At 39.5% G+C, this 19,587-nt stretch overlaps 1 protein-coding gene across 1 annotated transcript; it reads left to right on the plus strand.

The window, feature by feature from the left end:
* Positions 1–6,824: 6,824 nt before the first annotated feature.
* Positions 6,825–7,917, plus strand: LOC148128866 (endogenous retrovirus group K member 8 Gag polyprotein-like). The gene has a single exon (XM_087947315.1). It carries the CDS (start codon positions 6,825–6,827, stop codon positions 7,794–7,796), a length of 972 nt encoding a protein of 323 aa, XP_087803441.1. The 3' UTR covers positions 7,797–7,917.
* Positions 7,918–19,587: the final 11,670 nt, after the last annotated feature.

Consider the following 19,587-nt stretch of genomic DNA (forward strand, 5'->3'; position numbering starts at 1 on the left):
AATAGAAATACGGATTAAAAGTATATATGCACCTCTCATAATTCTCAAATGTCACAGTAGATAGCAGCACCTACTTTATCCTGCTTGTTCTTGAAAGATTAATCAAAATATTATTTGATCACCAGAAAATCTCAGACTTCTACACTACACTAGACCAGTGGTGGGATTCAAAATTTTTTGAATGGGCATGGCTTGGTGGGCATGGCTGGGGAAGGATACTGTAAAATCTCTATTCCCTCACCACTCCTGGGGGAAGTTTACTGCAAAATCCCATTCCCTCCTCATCCCACTAACCTGCTTTCCAGCTCCATTCTCCTGTGTAGGGCAACAAAAGAAGACCCAGCCAATTAGCTGGGACTCAGGAGGCAGAGAATAGATAGGGGTGGGGCCAGTCAGAGATGGTATTTGCCGGTTCTCTGAACTACTCAAAATTTCCGCTATCGGTTGTCCAGTACTGGTCAGAACCTGCTGAATACCACCTCTGCACTAGACTGAATGCAGTAGTAAAATGTTTTTTTTTTCTGTTCCAAAGAAAACTGTATAGATTTATTAATGAAGTAACTAGAATTAGAACTAATCTGAGAGAAAAAATATATAATTTTGTGTTAGCTGGAAATTTCAGGAATTATAATCTCAATAGATATATTGGTATACTACCCTTATATAAAGAACTGGTGGAATCATCTGAAGATATACATATAGCATATGGTACACCAGAACTATGTCTACTAAATTTAGTGAGGCTTATCTATTTGATTTATTTATATTCCCAAATGGGTAATTCTAGCAAAGTGTTTAATGCATGCTATTCAAACAACTGAAGTTATTGAAAATTCAAATTTCATGATTACAGTGTTCAATTAAATATGTGAGGATTTCAGCCTCTTGGATCCAACTAAATTAAAATGTTATTGTGGCATCTTAATAACATTTTAATAACATGCCACAATAACATTTTAAGAGACTAGTCATTTATCTTCTATATTTACATAGTTCAAATTAAGTGGCTTAGCAGATAAACATTACAACTGGACATTTATTAGTGTTCTGCAGGCACAGAATGTCAGCATACTTAATTAAACTAACTTCTAAACTTTTTCAAATATCCCATCTTAACCAATCATTTTAAATGAACTAAGATCTATTTTTAAAAAACCAGTTCAAGTTTCTCATGAAACATTTTCCACATAGTGACAAACTGAGGTTGGTCAAGTCACAGCACATTCATTGCCCATTATTTTAGAAAAGGGTTAAACAAACACATAAGGATGGATCTCATTAACAATTCCTTTGTTGTCTTACTTACCATTTAGTGCTCTCACTAACATTAATTTTTAGACAAGGAGCATATCAGTGCTTGCCAAGTCCGATAAATAGGAATGCTGACAACTACTGGGGCTGTCAATATTTTCCACACAAGATTTAAAACATTTAAAGAAACAGAATAGAAGTTCAAAATATTCCATTCTTGTGCCATTTTTTCTTTAGTTCCCTAAGCAAAAAGTTTTCATTAGAAAAACATCACCTTTTTTTAAAAAAGGAGAAATAACAAGATCCTGAGCAGAGCAGAGCATTCCATTTCTCAATAAGTAGTATTGATCCAATCAAAGTCTTATTCTTTTCCTTTTCCTTAGAAAAACTTGGTATAATGAATTAACAATTAAGAAAGTATACATAACAGGTTTTTCATGCACAGAAACATATAGTAGTAAAATCTTTCTCTCTCTTTTATAACAGTTCAGCATTGCCTTTTGGAAATGAATTATTTCAGTATTCAATATACATTTTTCTTTGATTAATGAAAATCTATTTCCCTTACATTTAACTTATTTTTGTTTTAGTTAATACTTTAATTTCATACAACTAGGATAGTATAATTAACAGCTGATATTTTGTGTTCTAGTGTGATATACATTGTTTGTATTCTATATTATGTTTATGTACCTACTGTATATTTAACACTGCTTTAATATTAACAGAAAAGAGGTACTCTTTGAGTTTAAGCTTTTAAAATGCTGATTTACTTTGCTGATCCTTGAAAGAAACCATGTTGTTATTTGAGAATAATTAATTGTGATGACAAATGGCAGAATTTATTTGGCAATTTTTCTATTGAAATACAAGTGATAAGCATGCACTGGCCCCCAAATCAGAATCAACTCATTCTGCTTCCTATCCTAAGGAATAATATGATGAAAACATTCCTGCTGGAAGGACTGGCAAGATATCTGACAGAACACAAGAGCTACATGTGCTGCCTTCATGATTTCCAACAATAAATTAGTTTTAAAAAATAAAAAAATGAAATAATTTCTCAAACAATCTAAGAACAAAATAAATATTTTAAAAATAGCTATTTTTCAGAAGAATTCTGTTGAGTTTTTGACCCAGCATTAGTGCTTTCCTTTTGCAGGCTTTCAGAGTTGAAAGAGAATGGAATGAAATGACCAAGCTAAATCCAAGCACAGATTTATCTAACTACCATATTTATCTGACATAAAAGAAAAAAAAAAGTGGTGTGGACTCCAACTGCTTCTTCTCAATTACAGTTTGATAGTTTCAGACAGCAGACCAATGTACTGTTCATTGAGTAAAGTCTACTCCAAGGAGGCATTGTAGAGACAAATGGGGCTGTCTTAAACTAACACTTCTTCCTTGGGATTATACGGCCCTAACAAAATCATTTTTTTTTTGTAGGCCAACCATACTGGTTTTGCATGGATTCTATACCAATTATAATGTGGATAACTAAGCTTTCTCTAACTTTTCTTGTCTTCTAGTCTGGATAGAGGTCTACAGCAGGGGTGGGATCCGACAGGGTTAACTACCGGTTCGGTGATTTACAATGTGCTTCCCTGCATGCTGTGCATGCGGGTAAATCTTCATCAGCTTGCTGCCTGGACAGCTGAGCAGCACTGCATGCAGGGAAGCAGCGTTTGAAAAAGCACTTTTTTCCTGCTTTTTCAACCGCAACTGTGTCTCGCATGGCAGCTGAGGTTGAAAAAGCAGGAAATAAAGGTCAGGTAAGAGCCCAGGTGGGGGGGGGCAAAACATAAAACCGGTTCTATGTCTGCTGCTCTTCAGAGCTACCGGTTCTACAAAGCCAGACAGAACTGGTAGAATCCCACCCCTGGTCTACAGAGACAGATTATGATGCTGCTGTGATGTTGATTTGTGCTAAGAGGACAGTCATTTATCTTCACAACTTTAGACAACTATGCTTACCTGGCAGAATGTAAATATCTTTGAGCTTTGTTTACTGGATGAAATGAAACATTAGTTTCCAATTGCATTTTATATTATTACATACATGTGGGCTAGATCTCGTATCCCTGTGTTGTAATTAATCTTGTAATGACAGAACATTTCTTGATCGATATCTGTTGGCTATGCTTCAGAAAAAAAAAAGTCAAGAAAAAATATGTAGAATAATTGTAAGATCATTTTAGCTCGTAACATGCAAAAATATCTATATGTATAAAATACTGAAAATATGTGCAAAAGGACACTGCTGATTCTTTTGGAATCATTTTATTTTTATTTTTAAAATGACTGAGTATGAAATAGATATTATTTTTAATTAAGAGAATCTATTTAAGAGAGGTAAATTCTTCAGCTGAAAAAGAACCTTCACTTGTTCTACCTAATAAAAATATGTGTGTTTGTGATTTGATCAGGAAAGATCTGTAGCGGTTCCCTCCAGAGAAGGTCACACAACTAACTTTGACTGCTTCCAAGGAAAAATCCTCTCCATATTCCTCCACATGGCTCCAGACTTGTGCCAGGAAAAATCCTAACTCCTTGGGATCCCCCCCCCATATTTTACTTCCAATGGAGGCACCTTTGGAGTTCTACACCTTCTGCCAATTACTCCCCCCGCTGGGGGGCCCTGTGCTGCAGCTGCCTGTTGCGCCAGCCCAGGTTGATTTATGGGGGTGGCTGCTCTGGTTCTTCTGGCTGGGGCTGCCTCCCCCTCTTCCCCCTCATACCTTTGATCAGTCTGAGTTTCTCCGACAGCTTCATTTAGAAGATGCAGGGCTTGAGTTAATAACAAATTCTTTCTTTCCTTCCCTTGCCATGGCTCTTCTCTTCCACGCCGACGGGTAGTGGTCACTCCTGGAGGAGGCTTTTCCTCAGGATCTTTCCAGCCAACTCCCAGGGACCATTTGGGCTTTACAGCTGGTTTTTCGTCAAGACTTAATTCTGCTAATTCTTCCCCTGCCGCCTCTAACAGCAGGGAATCTGGTCCTCCAGTCGCTCCCAAGTCTTCTTGGTCACTGGCTGGATTAGACATTGTGTTCAAACCCCCTCGGAAGAAAGTTTTTTAATTATCCGGGAGGGCTGGTAAACTGAGATTCAGAATAATGTCAGATGGTGCTCCATTCAAAATCCAAGAAAGAAATACTTAGACTCCATTAATTAGTGAAAAGATATCTTTTACTGGAAATCAAGTGGTAGTAACAGAAGAATTCTGAATCTGAGAAAATGAGCGTGTGAAACACATATACAAAGTGATGGCAATGTTCCCACCCCCAATAGTTCAATTGGCTCATCCAATTAAAAGTTGTGTATAGCATCATGTGGGCATCTCCAGGTGGTGATGAGGCCTCTGTCCGTTGACCCTGACATATTTTGATAAAGAGTTGCGGCTGCGCATAGCATAGGATAGAAGCCTAAGCAAGAACCTTCCGCCCCAACTTATACAGTTCTGTTTTGTAACACCTCCAGCTCGCTTCCCATAACCATGTCCCCCCTCCTCCCCCGTTACTTATGACAGCCGAAAGATGCAAAGCAAAAGAAGAAAATCTTGAAGGCTGACATTTGCAACTTTGAACACTTGCTGATTGATTGGTTCTTCAATGAGGATTATCTGCATTTAATTTTTGAATGTGTCCTATTCATTACCACTTTGGAAGGGGAAAGCTACATGCATCCTTCATTGTTGCCTCCATGTCTTGAGTATTCTTGGGAAAATCCAAGATAAAAGTTTTCAATAGCCCCTTGTTAGCATGTGGACAAATTTTTAAGTTAGTGAAATCTCTTGGTGGCTTGTAGTAACAAAGATATGCTTCAGAAAGTAGGATAGATTTGTCTTTCAAAACAGGTCATTTATCCTGTCTCCAAACAAATATTGTTTAAATTCTGTTACAAGAGAGTTTTGTGAAGAGGTTTGTCTGTATATACAATGTTACTCTGAGCTTGCTTAAGTGGTCCCTCTGCAGTGCCAATTCTTCTGTTTAACCTCCCATCCCTTCAAACATATCTGAAACTAAACTGATTTTTAAACAGTTGATTGTTTGCTGCTTTGGGCCTTTTTTAAAAGATGACCTGCAAAGTTTTTAATTAATAAAATTAATAAAGCATGATTTTTGCCACTTGAGTTTGATGGAGCTTGCTGAAAAACTCAACATCCTGGAATTTACAGGCTTGAGCAACCACACAAATTTTCTCTTCAAAAGCTAGCTGGGAGGAGTGTCTGTTACTGTTATAAACAAATTGTTGTGCCCTATTCTGTTACTGAAACAGAAAAGATGCTTCTAGCATGGTGACAGATGGTCCTTCGGAGAATCTCTCTCTAGGCCAGGAGTGTCAAACTCACATTGTCACGGTGCTGTCATGTGATATATCATGATTTTTCCCCTTTGCTAAAATGGGCGTGTACTTGGCCAGCACGTGATGCATCTGGCCCGCAGTCTGCAAGTTTTGATAGCCCTGCTTTATGCTATACAAGTCTCTTAAGCTCAGAATCTCAGAACGCATAATTGTGCAGTAAAATAGAAATTGAAGACATTTTGTGGAATATATTCATTTTGTAAAAGGCAAAATGATCTTAAGAGAAACCAGAGTTTTTATTGTGGGAATTATTCTTTGTTCTTTGTGTACGTGCTAGGACAACGGAGCCTTCTGGTGGTTGGCTGGAACACGAAGCAAGGAGCAAGGACAAATTGTTGCCATTTCTTAACCAGAACTGTAGCAAACTTAAACTTTGCAGCTTTGTATGCTTATGCGAATGATCAGTGCATTTTGTGTGATGTAACGCGTTTGTGATAGGACGCTAACAAAAATTGCTACGTTAACAAAGATTGCTTCTAATAAAAGAGGGTTTCAGAGTTTGCTCTGAGCTCTCATCCCGAGACAGCCTTGCGTTGTGTCTTCTTTTCATGAGAGACCACCACAACTGGTGATCCCGACGTGATCCACTCAAAAGTGATACGTCTTTGGCCCACCCATTCTCATCGTCTGGAATAGACTTGGTGCACCCCATCCGCTTGAATCGCTGGCGACAACGGATCCCTTGTGAGTATGGGTGGTAGATTCTCTAAGGAGCAGGCAGCTCACATTCAGGAAATCAGAGAATTGACCAAACGAAATTTTTTTACCTTTAAAAAGGGAGGCTCCCTTCATGCCCCCCTCACAAAAACCTCTATTGAGGAACTCCTAGAATACATTTGGCAACACTGCCCTTCTTATCCGGCTAAAGGCAGTATCAAAACTACAGTATGGAAGGAGATTGGAAAATACCTTCACGCAAGTCCTAGGGCCCCTTCGTCTATATTAATTGCTTGGAGGGTGGTTTTTGAGGCTCTCTCCTCTCTAGAGCAACCCCTACTTGGCCCCCTTTCTGGACCCCCTCCCTATGTGAATCCTGCTGTACAACTCTTGCCCCCCGCTGTGGCGCCTGTGTCTCTTAAACCGACTGCCCCCCCCAGAGGCAAATGAGGTCGGTAAACCTCCCCCCCTTCTCCTGACCCCCCTCACCCAATCCCTCTTCTTCTTCTCTTGCTCTCCCTTCTGTGCCTTCCTCTCCTGCCTTACCCCCTCCTATGGGCGTGGTTCATGCCGCTATCGCTGCGGGAGTTAGAACTGGTGAGTTAGATCACTCCGACTGCCCATCGGCATTCCCGTTAGTTTATACGCAGAATGCGCAGGGACAAAACGTCCCACACTGGGAACCCATCCCTGTTAAATTAATCAAGGATATCAAACAAGCTGTGCAAATGTATGGTATTCAGGCTCCATTTACGATGGGATTATTTAGAATGATGGCTAACGCCCATATAATGATCCCAGCTGATTGGCATAGCCTTTTTCATATGACTCTAACGGGGACTCAATTTGTTGTATGGCGATCGGAGTTTCTCCATCATTGTCGACTATTGGCAGCTCAAAATCTGAATTTTACCGCAAATGAACTGGCAGGAGAGGGTGCCTTTGCTGCTCCCACAGCTCAATATAATAGCCATATTAATGCTCTTAACCTTTCTGCACAAGCTGCTTTGCTTGCTCTCTCTCGCTTGGATGACCCTCATACCTCCGCACAATCTTTTGCAAAAATTCTACAAAATTCCAATGAACCCTATGCCGATTTTATTGAACGCCTCCAAACGGCCCTGCAAAGGCAAATTACAAATGAGGCGGCTCGGCAAGAAATTCTCCTTAAATTGGCATATGAGAACGCTAATGCAGACTGTAAAACCTTGCTTACTCCTTTGATTAATTCTCCAGATGCCACTCTAGCCCAATTCCTACAAGCTTGCAGGGTGGTGGGAACACACCAATATACTTCCGAAATGATGGCTGCAGCTATCACCAGAGGTAATAAGCCATCTGGTAATTGTTACAATTGTGGGAAGCCCGGCCATTTTAAATCACAATGTCGAGCCCCCGGCGGGGGGGCAGCAAAGCCCTCCACCAGTATAGATGTTCGACCAAAAACAGTCTGCCTGAAATGTAAGAAAGGCTATCATTGGGCTAATCAATGTCAATCAAAAACTGAACCCTCGGGAAATGAGTAGAGGGGCTGGCAGCTAGCCCCTCTCCCAAGGCTGCCCATATACCATCCACTGTGTATGAATTATCAGTGGCAGAAGATGTGCTCATATCCTTTCCCCATCTACCACTCTCTGTCAGCGCACAGCTTCCTCCTTCTGTCTCCTTCTCCTCCGATAAAACTGCTCTTATACAATCTCACCCTCATGCCCTCCTCAAAGGAATCTCTGTGGTTCCCGATCTGCTTTATCCTTTCTCAAAACTCTCAGCCATTAACCTTTCTGTGCTATCCACTCTTCCAATGAAGTTACAAAAGGGTGACGTCGGAGCAAAAATGATCATGGTACCGCAATTTCCCTCTGATGTGCTTGCCCTCACTAGATCTATCACCGAAACTAAGCCCACACTCTTGGCTTTAATCAAGGGTCGCCGCTTCACCGGTCCTCTGGATTCTGGTGCGGACGTCTCGGTGATACGCTCTGACGAATGGCCTACAGACTGGGAAACAGAGACCTCCCCATCGGTAAGAGGTGTAGGAGGGATTCAAACGGCTCGCATCAGTAAATTTTGGCTCCCTGTGACTTCTGAAAATCTCACAGGGACTGCACAAATTAAGCCCATCATCCTCCCCCTTCACACGAATTTGTGGGGGAGGGACTTGCTCTCTCAATTTGATGCTAAATTGCAGCTAGAATGACTCACCCTCTTCCCCTTCGCTTAACCTTAACCACGGATAATTCCTGTTTGGGTTGATCAATGGCCATTGCCAGCAAATAAATTGCTTGCATTGCAGCAATTAACAGCCGCATCCGCTGCTACTATTCTATCCACTTTCTCTCTTTCTCCCCTAACCCCTTGGGACAGTCATAACTATTTTCATCAAAATAAAAGGGCTCTTATGAAGGAATTCCAAATCACCGCCCAAGAGGCTGCTGCAATTATTCAACAATGCCCTACTTGCAGCAAGCAAGCCCCTGCCCTGCCAATGGGAGTAAATCCCAGAGGCTTAAAAGCCTGCCAAATTTGGCAAATGGATGTAACCCAGTATGCACCTTTTGCACCATGGAAATATATCCATGTTTCAGTGGACACATACTCAGGGTTCATCATGGCCTCCCCGCAAAGACCACAAAACATGTCATTAACCACTGCATCCGGTCATTTGCATGCCTGGGAAAGCCCTCGGAATTAAAAACTGATAATGGCCCCACCTATACTAGTACCAACTTTGCTACCTTTTGTAAACAATGGGGCATTTTGCACAAATTTGGCATTCCATACAATTCTCAAGGGCAGGCCATAGTAGAAAGAGCCAATCTGACCCTAAAGAATGCTCTTGACAAAGTTCAAAACTCGATGAGGAAACTCACCCCAGGGCTACCCACGCTGCAAAACAAGCTTAACTTGTGCTTATTTACACTGAATTTCCTGAATGAGTCTGGCACACCTGCTTCTTCTGCCGCCTCTCGACACTTTTGCTCTCCATCCAAGGATGCTCCTAGACCTCCAGTCTACTTTCGACAGTTGCCAGATCCCACATGGCACGGGCCTGCTGAATTTATAACCTGGGGACGAGGGTACACTGCTGTTTCCTACAACAACGCCACCACCTGGGTCCCCGGACGACAAGTGAGGCCTTTTCTACCCAAACCAGCCTTGCCTACATCAGCATCATGAAGCTGCCCACTGCATTCATCATTTGCGTCCTGGGCTTCCACATCGTTCCTGCCGATACGACAGCCACCCCATCCTCCTGCGACGCCTGCATCAAAACTACTCGCAGCGGAACGAAAACCCAATCCACCCTGATCTATCATACTTTGAAGCCTGAGTGCAACTCCACGACGGTCTCCCCTTGTCTGCATAACAACACTCAATATGCGCGATGTTACACTGCCGAAGGCATTCAGTGCTATGAGCCTAAGGCAGTGGGACCCATTACAGCATCCCTATATGTCTATGCATACAAAGGTGGCTCCAGTTCTGATCTTACAGGAATGTTCTCTACCAGTCAAACAAAAAATGGGTACATAACCCATAATGTCACTTGGGGGGGGGTACCAACACCTCAGTATGCTTTGATGTTTGCCTTGCCATCAGCAAAGGTCAAGGTCCTAACGACGCTGCAGGAGTTACCTGCGGCTCACACAGCTGGCAGAGATCTTATCTACAGGAAAAGAAATATCTCTTTCAAAAGGTGTCTGAGACTAACGTGGGGGCCACCACTGTTTACAACTACTGGTACACCCCACCTATTGACTCTGCTCAAGTAAGAGACATGTTTGGATCCTGGTTCCCAAAATTGCCTGGTTTGCAAGCTATTGTAGCGCTCATTGGTATGATTGCTGCGGGATGTGTTGTATTGCCTTGTGTATTACCCATCTTTGTACGCACTATTTCTAACAGTTTATCCCTCTTGGCTGAGAAAAAAGCCACTGCGCAGGTAATGGCTCTCTGGAATCAACAAATAACTAACACATATGAACCACTGCCATCCGAAGATGAGATAGGAGAGCCAACCTGTGACAACCCAGACGAGGACAAGATGTTTGTGATGGTTGAAGAAGTCACGAACGCCGTGGATAACATCGGCATGCACAGCACTCTTGCCTACGCGCCTGACAAAGACTGTTATTGGGACTAAAACACTCCCTGTCTCTTAAAAAGGAAAAACAGGGGAGATGTGGGAATTATTCTTTGTTCTTTGTGTATGTACTAGGACAACGGAGCCTTCTGGTGGTTGGCTGGAACACAAAGCAAGGAGCAAGGACAAATTGTTGCCATTTCTTAACCAGAACTGTAGCAAACTTAAACTTTGCAGCTTTGTATGCTTATGCGAATGATCAGTGCGTTTTGTGTGATGTAATGCGTTTGCGATAGGACGCTAACAAAAATTGCTACGTTAACAAAGATTGCTTCTAATAAAAGAGGGTTTCGGAGTTTGCTCTGAGCTCTCATCCCGAGACAGCCTTGCGTTGTGTCTTCTTTTCATGAGAGACCACCACATTTTATAATTCTGTCACTCTAGATATAAAGGGTTGGACTTCATAGAACGGTGATTAAACAATTTTGAAAAAAAATCTGTCAATCAAAAAATGTCAGTGTGTTTGAATGGACACTACAAGCTTAGTTTCTCCTTATATAACCACATGAACTTGTAACATATTGCTTCAATAGTGATGTTCCGTCCTAGGCTTCCCCAAAAAGCACTAAGCAAACTCTGTGTCCTGGCAAAACCTCTTTTATTAAATGAATGTGAATTTATTACATTCACATTCAGCCAATGACATAGCAAACAGTCTTGCAAAGATATAATTATTAGCTCAGACCTTATCTATCTTGGAAAGCTGCCTGGTAAATATTTCCACACGCAGTGCTGACAGGGAAGGCTAGGCACAGAGTCTCTAGGTTACACTGATCTTCACATGGCTGGAATGAACAAACGAATTGTTTCCTGCAAAAACCCCATCCCCCTTTGCTCCTCTTTTAATCCTTATGGGAGGGGCCATTCACCATCTACCTGTGGCTTTACTCCTAGGTTGACCCTGAGTCCTTAATTGTTCCTTCCTTTTGGCAGCTCTGCAAATTGCAGGCTGGGAACCGGTTGCAGAAGCTCCCACGCCTCACTGCTGTCCAAGCCCGAAGGCAACTGATCACTGCCAGCCATCCTGGCCCCATCTCTGATGCAGAGCCCTCGTCCAAGCCTTCCTCAACCTCCAGGACTGGCCAAGGTTCCTCCCCAACCTCCTCACTGTCCGACTCTGCTGCCAGCTCTGCCAGCCGCCGGCAGGCCAGAACAAATTATATAGACAGAATTAGTTTTTGGGAGAAAGCCACAAAATGAGTGTGAATATGGTATTTAATTAGTGTCCATCTGAATAGATCTGGAATCTCTTGTTGGTTATGCATCTTATGCATCAGATAGCAATTGAAGAATACAATAAAAGATCAGAAGTTGTGGCTGCAATCATCCATGTATATGAATCCCCATGCTATATTTTACACACAAAAAAAGTTTTGGGGTTAACACCAAAAGCAGAGGACAAGACAGGTCGTTAGAAATACTGTACAATCAAATTCTGTAGACTGCACAAAATTCTTAACTATATTTTTATTTTTTAATAAACTTTATTGAACTTTTATTACATTAAAAACATAAAAAATATATCACTCAATAACAGCTACTTATAACAAATTCGTGCATTATTTACAGGTATTAATTAATGCGTAATTACGTTCTTGTTTTATCTATTACTTATATTTGATAACTACCTATCTTTAATCTATCTCCGTTCTATCCAGTTATACCATTGTTCCCACACCTGATAAAATATTGAAGCTTATCTTTTAAACTCAGTGTTAATTTGTCCATTTCAGCACAGTTCATAACTTTTTGTATAACAAGTTTCTCTGAGGGTATGTATGGCTGTTTCCAACATTGGGCAAAGGCAATCCTGGCAGTAGTCAATATGTGTAATAATAAGTATTTTGTGCTCTTTACATATTTTTTTTTGAAGATCTCCAATAGGAAGAGTTCCAGTTCTAGATCTAATTGTTCACTGGTGATTTCCTGTAGCCAATCTTTGATTTTAAGCCAATATTTTCGAACCTCTGGGCAAGACCACCACATATGATAGTATGTTCCCTCTTCTTTTTTTTGCATTTCCAATATATGGGACTCATTTTGGGGTACATTTTCACTAATTTCGAAGGGGGCAAGTGCCACCCACAGAACATTTTATATGCATTTTCTTTGTATGCTGCTGATTTTGTTAATTTGTGGTTTCTATTCCATATGGTCTCCCAATCTGATAATTTTATGTTGTGTCCAATATTTTGACCCGATGCAATCATGCAACCTTTCACTACTTCTTCCTCCAGTTCTACTTCTAGAAAATATTTGTAAATTTTAGTGAGATTTTTTTTTTATTTGGACCTAATAAAATTTTGTCTAGTTGTTGTGGTTTCAGGTATATTCCGTGTTCCTTTGTGTCTTTTTTGTATCGGCTTTGTATTTGGAGATAAGCCCACTAGTCTACTCATAGCCCTTGTTCTTGGAGATCTTGTATTTTTTAAAATTTCCGTGAATATCCAATAAGTCTTTATATTTTAACATTTTGTTCAAGTCTAAATTATTTGGGTGGGTTGTCGCTTCCATTGTGGATAGCCAGATTGGGATTTTTATGTAATGTTTCTTTTTAACTTTGATCCAATTATTTATTAACGTCTCTAATCAAATGTCTATGGAAATATTGTTGTTTGGTGGGTCCTGTTTCCCACAGAAGGGCATGCCATCCTCTCTGCAGATCATGACCTTCTATAGCTAATGTTCTTTTATTCTTCAAATTGATCCAATCTTTTAGTCAAATTAATATTGCTGTACTATAATATAGTTCCCAATTTGGCAATCCAAAACCTCCTCCGCTCTTTATATCTTATAGTAGTTTCATTTTTATTCTGGGTTTTTTATCCTGCCAAATAAATTTTGCTATCATTTTATTAAGATTATTGAAAAAGGTCTTTTCTAATTTAACTGGGATAGTTTGAAATAGAAATAGAAATGTTGGTAATATAGACATTTTTATGGCTGCTATTCTTCCTAACAATGACAGTTGCATTTTGGTCCATAATTCTAAGTCTTTTTTTGTTTGTTGTACTAGCTTATTATAATTATTCTCCTTTATTGCCTTACAGTGTGCTGTCAGCCATATTCCGAAATATTTGAATTTTCTTGTTGTTTGAAAGCACTCTAATTCTTTTGTTTGTAGTTCTGTTAAATTTTTTGCTGAGAGTTTTGTTTTTTGTCTATTAATTTTCAATCCCGCCACAGTTCCATATCTTTCTAATTCCTTAATTAATACTTGTCCTTTTTCTATTGGGTCTTCGATAATAAAAGCCATATCATCAGCAAATGCTTGCAGTTTATATTATTCATTCCTAATTTTCAATCCTTTTATTTTGCCTAACTCATTCTAGTAGTACTTCTAATGACAGTATAAACAGCAGAGGAGATAGAGGACAACCTTGTCAAACTCCTTTCTCTATATTTAAAGTTTGGGTGTTTTCCCCATTAATTATAATATTTGCTTTTTGTACTGAGTTAATTGCTGTTATAATATTCTCAAATTTAGTGCCTAAATTCATATCGTAAATTTGCTGAATTAAGGTTGTCAAAAGCCCTTTGAGCATCCAAAGGCTACCTGTTTCTCCAGGTGGGCTTCGTAATATTCTAGATTATCTATTATTATTCTTAAATTATTCCTAATTTGTCTGTTTAGGAGAAATCCATTTTGGTCTAAATGTATATAATCATTCAGAATTTTTTTAATCTATTAGCAATAATAGTAGTGAATATTTTGTAGTCTACATTCAACAAAGAATTTGGTCTATAGTTTTGTATCAGTCTAACGTCTGAGTCCCCCTTCAGGATTAGCAAAATTAATGACTCTCCACGTGTCCGGCATCTTAGCAGATGTTAATATCTTGTTATATAAATCCACCATTATTAATCCAACTTGTTCTTCTATCACTCTGTAAAATTCTGCTGGGAAACCATCAGGGTTAACTATATTTTTAACTTGGTGACTCTTGAGATTTCTAAAAGCAATCTTTCATGTCCTAATTTCAACTCCCAATCTTCATGCTTGAGAAAAATATTGCAGACTTTGCAAGAATCATATCACATCCTTTGTTGAATGCCATCGGAATTTTAACTTTTTGCTTGTTCTTTATTGTATAGTATATGGTTGTAGAGTACTATATAATTGTACAACAAGATATAATTGTACATACAATACAGAGTAACCCAATATAACCTACTTTGACCTCTTAGAAAGAAAGGCAGATCTAATAAAGAAACAATTCTCTATGTGCAAATGGTTGTAAATGAAGAAGCAAGCATTTGGTCTCTGATAAAAGTAATGTAATCCTAAAATGCATACCAAGCTCTAAGTTTATCTCTTAATAAAAACTTATTTATGAATTCTGCTTTTTAGAGAGAGCAAAAAAGTAGAACTTAGTTTCAGATAAAAAAAATTCTGGTTTATTTTCCATCTAGTGAGAGAAATTGACTGGAACTGTATAAGCTGCATAAAACAACCAGCAATTCTGGCTTACTCATTCTAGCCATGTTTCAAAAATCTTGCTTCCAATTCATAAATACTATTTTCTCAAAAGCCATTCATATTTTTTGGACCAGAACTACAAATAATTTCAGAAAAAACAAGAGTTCTAAAAAATCTTATGGGAATAATCTTTTTGTAACAAAAACCAAAAAACGTGGCTTTAAGGAAAACCAAAGGAACTTTACACCACAAACCTCCAACACTATACTACCTCCACTATTTCAGTACCTCAAGACCAAATATTTATAGATAATGCTTTGTCTATAATCATTGATTTATCATACATTAGTATAATAATTAATTGTTAAAAGACCATTAATTTACTGATTCATTGAACTGATAGAGATTTAATACTGTATCATTGATTAACTAGTCTATTGATTGATTGATTGATTCTTAGTAATGAGTTGATTGATTGATTTTTAGTAATAAGTAACCTTACTTTTGATGTTCTCTAACTTATCAATTAACATTTATTAATTACCAATATTCATTAAGTAACTGTCTACCTATCACATTAATTAGCTATTGTAATTGTTTAGTGTACTATTGTCATTGACCATGCCAGCCAGAAACTCCAGAAACTCCAAATCCTCCACTACTAAACAACAACAAAAAATAATATCTCTACCAATGACCTCCCAGACTCCTGTACATGCTTCAGATGTTTTAAAACCATCGAAAGCGAAAATAACATCAAATGTTACCTATGTTATAATCAAGCCCACCTTGCCTGCTTAAACTTAAACAAAGACCTAGATGATCTCCTAAAAGCATCAGATACTTTCCCTTGTCTATGTCCATCATGTTTTCCTACGCTAAACAAACAAAGTACCCTGCCTGACAGAGTTGATAGCATAGAATCACTCATGAACTGAATAAAAAAACGCTTAGCAACATGTTTTGAAACAATTATACAAGAAAGCCTAATTTCTCTTGAAAAAAAATACAGCACTGATAAGCGACTACCTATCAGCTCAAAATCAAATCCCAACCCAACAACCACTACCTCAACTACTACCTCAACTACAATCACAACTACAAAAATAACCACCAAGCTACAACCACAAATAATTACTATCCCATCAAATAATTCCACAAATGATATCTCCTTACTCATCAGAGACACCATTGAACGTGATCAGAAACGTCCAAATGTCATCTTATTTGGTCTTGAAGACACCAACGAATCAGATGACATCACCAAAGTTCATAATATCATAAGCAACTCAAATACAACAAACATCTCTCCTGAAGATATCAACTGAAGTAACCAGAGATGGCCCTGAGTCCAAATACAGTGATGGCTCGGTGACCCCAAAATTTTGTAGAGTTGTTTGCAAAAATGAGTCCAGAAAACGCATATTCATTCATACAATAAATGCCATTGCAAAAACCAATCCCAACCACAAAAAACTTTGCTCAAGACCAGACTTATCCATACTGCAAAGAATCTGTTCCCGTGAACTCTGCAAGGAATTCAAAAGACGTCCAGACAATGGAGAGAAGGATCTCTACATTGACTACCGCGCGGATTGTATCAAAAGTAAGTCACACAACCCACAACTCCACATCCAACCCTACCTCATCCAACCCTACCTCATCCAACCCACCATCACTCAAAACTAGGCACGCATGCCCCTAACTACCTCAATTCCAACTACAACTGACCTTAAATGCAAGCTACTCAATGCAAGAAGCCTTGTGAATAAAATACCTGAATTTCTCATCTTACTAAATATGGCTAAATTCGACATCATATTTGTCTGTGAAACATGGCTCAATGCATCTCTCCCTGACTCCATTACCACAGTAAGAGACTATCATGTTTACTGATCAGATCGTGAAATCCGTAGAGGAGGTGGTGTTGCTATCTTCCAAAAAAAGTTCTTACATCTAAAAAACATCCAAGTTACCCAACAGCTTGCTCTTCCTGAGACCATCGTCTGTGAACTGTCCTTAAATATCACATTTCGATTCTTACTATGTTACAGAGCCCCTGATTATGACATTGAACATGCAAAAAAGCTAAATTCACTACTAACATGGGCAACATCCTGTCCACACACTTTTATCTTTCTTGGTGACTTCAATCTACCTCACATTAACTGGACCCTAAAGGAATGTAAAACTGAACCCATACATGCAACCTTCTACAATGCTGTAACAAACCTGGGACTAGAACAACTAGTAACCAACAATACTAGACTTAACAACTGCCTCGATCTCATCTTCTGCAACAGTTTGAATTCAATTTACAGAATACAAATTAAAGAACCCTTTTCCAACAGTGACCACAGCATGATTGATTTTTGTCTCAACATATGTCCATACAAAAATCAACACAACGATGTGATCCCCAATTATAACTTCAAAAAAGGCAACTATGATCTTATAGACAACAATCTCTCATCCCTTGATTGGCAATTTCTGTTCACTGAATGCAATCCTGTTGAAGACTATTACAACATATTTTTACTTGAAGTCAAAAGAGTCATCAAACTATATGTACCAATAACAACTCCCAAAACCAGAAAAAACAGATTACCCATAACAATAAGGAAGCTTCAATCCAAAAAAAGGTCACTTTGGTGGAAAAACAAATCTGGTCACGTTTCCAACTTCAAAAGCCGATACAAAAATTTATGCTACCAGATAAAGACTGAATGCACCAATTATCACATTAAACAAGAGGAAAACCTTCTACACACCAATTCCACCCGCGCTTTCTACAATTTTGTAAACAATAAACTAAAAGACTCAAGGTCCATCCCACCCCTGAAAGGACCTAATGGTAAAGACTGCAATGACGACACTATTAAAGCCAACCTCTTTAACACATTCTTTGGCTCAGTATTTGTAAACAGCAATGGATCATGCCCAGTATTTCCTAGTCGAACCACAGACAATTACAATGATCTAATACATATCGATTCAACAATGTTGAAAAAGCACTACGCAATCTAAAACCATCTCTATCTATTGGACCGGACGGAATATGTGCCTACTTCTTAAAAAAGCTATCCACTGCCATTGACGAACCTCTAAGCATAATCTTTGAAAAATCTTTCAGAACCAGCTCCTTGCCAAAACTATGGTCACAAGCCACGGTCATCCCCATCTTCAAAAAGGGAGACCCCAGCCTAGTTGAAAATTACAGAGCAATCTCTTTATGCTGCATCACCTGTAAAGTCATGGAATCAATTATTAACCAATCCATTATCCTCCATTTAGAGACAAACAACCTACTCTCTAATAAACAATTTGGTTTCAGAAAAAAACTATCCAGCAATCGGCAATTCTTACACTGCAAAAACATATGGATTACACAACTCAATCAGGGCAAAGCAATAGACGCAATCTACATAGACTTCTGTAAAGCCTTTGATTCAGTGGTACACGACAAACTACTACTAAAACTAAAATCTTATGGTACACCTGCATAACTGGATAGAAGCATTCCTGTCAAACAGACAACAAATGGTCAAAATTGGGAGCGTCCTATCAAATTCTGTACCTGTCAACAGTGGTGTCCTCCAAGGCAGTATTCTAGGACCAACTCTCTTCATACTCTACATAAATGACCTCTGTGATCATATTAAGAGCAACTGTGTTCTCTTCGCTGATGATGTAAAGCTATTCAACACCACCGACAATACTGCTACCCTTCAAAAAGACCTTGACAATGTATCAGAATGGTCAAACAAATGGCAACTTCAAATCTCAACAAATAAATGCTCTGTCTTACATATTGGCAAAAAAATATATATCAGAAAATAAAATACAGGCTGAATAGTCAAGACCTTGTTGATGATCCAAACTGTGTCAAGGACCTTGGAGTACTCATCTCAAATGATCTAAGTGCTACAGCCCACTGTAACTACACAGCCAAAAAGGCTGTGTTAACGTAATCCTGCGTAGCTTTTTCTCTGGTAATATCACACTACTAACTAGAGCATATAAAACATTTGCTAGACCAACCCAGAAACATACAACTGCAGAGGAAGAGCCTGCCCTTAGGGGTAAAATTCGATGGAGACCCCCAGAAACTGGGATTTTTCCTGGCGCAAGTGCTCACATACTTGCAAGAATATGCGCGGGATTTCCCAACCCAGGGGTCCCGAGTACGAGTCGTCACCCTGGCCCTTGAAGGGGCAGCAGCCAGATGGATGGTGATGCTCCACAATGTCAACGCCCCAAAATTAAGGAACCTCTATCACTTCATGATGACCTTACACCACTGCTTTGAGGACCCCCTCGCTAATAGAAAAGCCCGTGACCGCATTAGAGTTGTAAAACAAGGCCGTCACCTGGTAGCAGAATACACTGAGGAATTTTGTGACCTGGCCGGCCAGGTAGACTGGCCAGAGGATATCCTAGTCTGTTGGTTCAAAGATGGACTAAATGATGACCTATATGCTGCCTGCCTGACCCGTGGGCCCCCAAACCTTTTCCACGAATGGTACATGATGGCAGAGGAGGCGGAGATAGACATGATTTGTTACTGGTACCACAGTGGCAAGTCTTGGAAAAGATCTCCACCCCTGAGGAAACGGGAAGTCTTCAAACCCCAATCCACCATGACTCCAAGAACGTCTGGTTGCTTTAAGTGTGGAAAGGAGGGACACCACACAGCAGAATGCCATTCAAAGACCCCTGCCAGAAAGCTAGACCACCCATCAGGGGGGAAACC

The sequence above is a fragment of the Notechis scutatus genome, chromosome Z, assembly GCF_049901735.1.
Source record: "Notechis scutatus isolate UNSWTSFEM ecotype Mainland chromosome Z, rNotScu1.2, whole genome shotgun sequence".
Classification (NCBI taxonomy): domain Eukaryota; kingdom Metazoa; phylum Chordata; class Lepidosauria; order Squamata; family Elapidae; genus Notechis; species Notechis scutatus.